Here is a 5,181-nt window from a genome sequence, read left to right as displayed (position 1 = left end):
GATGACCTTAAGCATCGCAAATACAAATTAATGATTTAAAATGTAATAAAACGAATGAAAAGCACGATAAATCATCGGCAGCAATCATTATCGAAGCCCCCGCACCATTATATAAAGTTATATAAAGTATTTTAACTTACATAAGTAAAGTGATTTTTTTATTTTAGAAAAAAAACATGCGCCTGGCCCGTACAACATGGTGCTTACGAACCAAAACGGTATGAAAGTGCTGTAACACATTTTTCGAACTTTTCATGGAACTTTTATATGAAACACTTAGCGTGTTATCAAACAATTGTGTTCCCCGCAACGAACCAAGCATTTGGCAGAAAACCGGATCAAAATCGGATCATAAATGAAGAAGATAGAGCCCAGTGCGTGCGCGCTCAAAAAGCGGGCGCATTCTACCACCCACCCCGTCCCGTTCACTCACCCAACCCCGTCCCACCCATACCACTCACCCACCCCGACCCGTTCACACATCAAGCTCCGGTGCGCGCTTGGCTGAGCGATGTGCGCTGGTCGACGGTCAGCGAATGAAATGCTGTGATTGGCTGAGACGGTTTCACGCTCGGGAGCACTCGTGTACCGAACCGAGCGCAGACAGTACTGTACGAACAAATGGCAAAAGGCTGGAATTGAGCGCAATCCCATACCGAAAGCGGCGAATAAATGCGATCTGCAAAGAAACGGGTGCGCTACACGTTCGTTTGATACTGTACAACCTGGAGCCGATCGTCCCACCCAAGTGGGTGGGCAGTGGTGCTGCACACGTTTCTCGCTTTGCGCTGAACGTGCCATGTATGGGGACGGTGTGCAGCACCCCTGCGATCGATCCGCTATACCCATCCCGTACGGACGCGGCACAATCGCCGTGGTGGGTGAGTGGGATGCAGCGAGCGTCAGAAAGGAGCGTGTCGTTTTACGAAAATTTATTATAGATGTTATACCTCGCTGACCATCATGCTGTTCTGTCGCACGACAGCTTCTTTCTTTTTACCTTTTTTTCCATGTTTCTGTACTTCGCGCATTCGAACTGCTTTCTTACGAAATGCTCCGCTTAATGCGGATTTTTTTCAAACTAAATTGAATATTTTGAATATATTTGATTATATCGTTTAATTTTAAATTTTTTATGTAAGCATCGCTGAGTGGTTTTCAAATAAAATTATAACTTAACTCTCCTAGTATGTTTGGTGACCTTTGATATTTTGTGAATACGATTTATTTTTAATCTCAATTATATCGCACAATCGACTTTAATCATTTTGGCTTTGATTTTGAGGCATTTTGACTTTAATCCCACCATCAAAGTGCACTCGACTCGAAAACAACTGAAATCGACTGTCAAATGTAGATTTTGAAATGACAGAAAGTATTTTAGAGGAAAACATACATCAAACAAACAACAAATAACAAACATAGTCGCTGGTGAAAACTGTATCGAGTAAGACTTGTGCTTGATAAATACCGTCTTAATAATTTCATCAGAAAACGAACACAGTATGTCGAAACGTTCTAAGCAGAATGGCAATTTTTATAAAAAACGAGCTCGGTTGTTAAACGATGTTGCTAGAAGCGTCGATGAGTTAAACATCACGCTGGAAACGGCTTCAACCACTGTATGGCCAGATCTAGGAGTGGGTAAGTTTAACATTATTTTATTATCACTTTTATATATTTTTCTATATTATCCTTGATATCTGGCTTTTCAGAAATAACGCAACAAGATCTTGAATCTTTGTTTGCAACAAGCAGTTCTGCAGCTGTCGATAGTATTAGAAGTATTGATGACGACAATACGATACAAATCGAGGATGTCGACGATTTTCCAAACGCAGATAATCCGTATAATTTCATGGAGAATTTAAATTTAAAAGATGCACTCGTACATCTTATCACTTTGGGCCGCGCATCTCGTTTTTTAACCGAAGGGTTTCTAGCAATTTTGAGAAAATATTTCAAAGCAAAAGTACCCAAAACTAAACGAACCCTCTTAAAAACACCCACCCAAATTGGATCTGAAATTAAATCAATACAAGGCGGCCATTTATGGTATCATGGTATTGAGAAAGTCCTTTCGAAATATTTTGAGTAAGTATTATTAAATGTAACAGATAAGTACGCAAAAGTTATACTTAATGTATTACATTTTTTTATTCATTTCAGGAATATTGTACCAGAAGTAGAAAAAATTACGATCGATTTGTCAATCGATGGGCTACCTCTTTTTAGAAGTTCCCGTAAGCAGCTTTGGCCAATACAGATTAGAGTGGCAGAATTGGCCAAACATCCGGCAATGATTGTTGGAAGTTTCGGAGGATCTGTTAAACCTAGTGTAGAAGAGTTTTTAAGACCATTGGTTGAAGAAATTAATGAACTACAAAAAAGAGGTTTGCAATTCGGAGATAAGTTATTACCATTTTCTCTTCGTGCAATTATCGCCGACTCACCAATGCGGGCCACTTTAAAAGGTATGTGTAAAGTAGCAAGAGGATATTAATTTTAAGACAGAAAAATAAGCGTATAATTTGTTTCATTGCAGCCACCATGAATTACAATGGGAAACATGGATGCCTAAAATGCACTTGTGTTGGAACGACAATTGCAAATAGCGACTCTAACAAAATAATTTTTGATTCGGTAAACGCTGATCCACGTACCGATGAAGGATTTAGGCAAAGACTGGACGAATTGCACCATAAACCATGGCGTACTCCTCTAGAGGACATCGATGGTTTTGATATGGTTGAAGGTATTCCTGTTTCTGATAGACTGCATTTAGTGGATGAAGGAGGTACTCAAAAAATTTTAGCTGGTATTCTTGATGATAATTTCGAAAATGTGGAACACTTGTTTCCTCGACAGAAGGATGCCATATCAGCATTTATAATGAAAATACGATTACCTTCTGAAATACCTCGTAGAATCCGCCATCTGAACGAAGTTCCTTTGTGGAAAGCTACAGAGTATCGGACATTCCTACACTACTTGAGTGTAGTAATATTGAAAGATATTTTCAAGCAAGAAGCAATGTTCAACCATTTCTTGTTTTATTTTTGCGGAATTACAATTTTTTCTACCAAGGCACACCAACAATATTGGCCTCTTGCTTGTAAAATGTTAGATGAATTCGTAAGACATTTCGGAAAATATTTTGGGCGGTCAAATTTAATTAGCAATATCCACAACCTGCAGCACGTGGGTAAAGAAGTTATGAAATATGGGCCGTTGGATTCTTATTCTGCCTACGAATTTGAAAATAACTTGCGATTCGTCAAGCAGTGCGTTAGATCTGGAACTAAGATAGTAGAACAGGCTGCTGGAAGATTGATCGAACGTAGTCATGTCATAAAGGCTAAAACGCTGACCGTTCCTTATTATCCGCAACTCAAAGCAAATGGTCGTTTTTTCATAAATGAGGAATTTTCGCTTCAGAAGCAGTTTCAAAATCGTTGGTTTCTAACAAAAGAAAACAACATTATCCAGTTTACAAATGTGAAAAAAATCGAAAACTCTTTTATCATTTGTGGTAACATGGTAGAATCTTGTGAGGAACTATTTAATGTAGTATCTGACGAGGATAATGTTTTAGCAGACATACAACTTTCGTCGGTTGAGCTTTGTAAATTTAAAGTTAAACTTAATGTTCGTTTATTCGAGGTGGAAGTACCGTGTACTAGTATAAAATGCAAGCTTGTTCCTATTTTCATACCATCCCGGTCCTTAATACAGCTTCCTATCAGAGTACCTCCCCAGCCAGATTCAATAGCATTATTTCCATTGTTGCACACTTTTTTGTAAGATTTGCCTCTGTACAAATGTGAAATAAACTTTATTGTATCGTAATTATGGTTTGGTACTGATTAAATTGTTTATTTTCGACAATATTGTGATGCTAATCTTCATATAGGATGACCAATTCATATAAAAAAATCTGATTTCTTCAATTGCGTATATTTTGATTTTAGGTTCCGTTTCATTAAACTAAAGTTTTAATTTTCTAACCTTCCATTCTTCCGTTTGTGTGGCTTGTGTAGCACACTTTTATTAATGCCTCGTGTCAGAGACGCGCTTTTCGCATTTTTAATTTTTTTTTCATGAACTCCTCAACTTCAGCAATAAAGACACCTCCTATTCGTTTCAACAAATTTAAAACATTCCTGTATGCCACCAACGCTATTTTTTGTGTACCATCCCGTGATCTTCCTGTCCAGCTGCATTGCACAACAAAATTACGAGAGAATAGTAGATAAAATGCCTCATGCAATTTTTGTGATTTTTCCGTAGAGTGAACTTGTGTCATCAACCATTTTGCTAATAGTTCAGCATTGTTCGTCAAGGAAAGGCTGAACTCTAAATTGTCCAGCTCTTCCTTGCTGGTAACGCTCGCGGGATGGAACGTAGGCCGTTCTGTATACCATTCTGTTTCTTGCCGGTTTTGTTCATTTGTGGAGGTCATTTGGTTACTAACCACTTCTGCCACATCGTTTACTGTTACGGCAACTCCAGCTACAACTGTGGAAATCCGTGCAGTTTGTACAAGATTAGCTTGTGTTGCCGTTTTTATCAGCCGCAACTGCTCTATAATAGCAGCGGTTCCAGATGTGTTTACATTATTATCCATGGCCTGGCATGAAAAAAACCAAAAACGTTAATGAATAAACATCGACTTCATGTTTATTACATACTTGTACTCATGAAATTACTTTTTCACTACTTTTTCACTATATATATATATATATATATATATATATATATATATATATATATATAACAGGTGGGCTGATAATTGTTTGGCCTATGACAGTAAAACACTTTTTTTGGCCAAATTTTTTTTTTGTATTCAACATACGTCCCTTCAAGGATGATTCACCAATTATAGCGGTCTTTCAATTTTTCGATACCATTTTTATAGTAATATTTGCACCTTGCCTCAAAAAACGTCTTTGTTTCGGCGATCACCTCTTTATCCGACGAAAATTTCTTCTCAGAGGACATCCTTTTGGGATCTGAGAAATGGAGTTAGTCACTGAGAGCCAGATCTACGAAATACGGTGGGTGGCGAAGAATTTCGTGGCCTATTTCATGAATTTTTGCCATTGTTTTCACTGATTTGTTGCACGGTGCGTTGTCTTGACGAAACAAAACTTTTTTTTCATCAAATGCGGCCGTTTTTTG

The 5,181-nt window shown here is 38.0% G+C and overlaps 1 protein-coding gene across 1 annotated transcript; it reads left to right on the top strand.

The window, feature by feature from the left end:
* The first annotated feature begins 1,505 nt into the window (after positions 1 to 1,505).
* Positions 1,506 to 3,804, top strand: LOC128297756 (uncharacterized). Its single transcript, XM_053033452.1, has 4 exons — positions 1,506 to 1,644; positions 1,716 to 2,094; positions 2,170 to 2,474; positions 2,546 to 3,804. Exons 1-4 carry the CDS (start codon positions 1,506 to 1,508, stop codon positions 3,802 to 3,804), a joined length of 2,082 nt encoding a protein of 693 aa, XP_052889412.1.
* Positions 3,805 to 5,181: the final 1,377 nt, after the last annotated feature.

This window comes from Anopheles moucheti, chromosome 2, assembly GCF_943734755.1.
Source record: "Anopheles moucheti chromosome 2, idAnoMoucSN_F20_07, whole genome shotgun sequence".
Classification (NCBI taxonomy): domain Eukaryota; kingdom Metazoa; phylum Arthropoda; class Insecta; order Diptera; family Culicidae; genus Anopheles; species Anopheles moucheti.
This window is presented reverse-complemented; position numbering and strand designations above follow the sequence as displayed.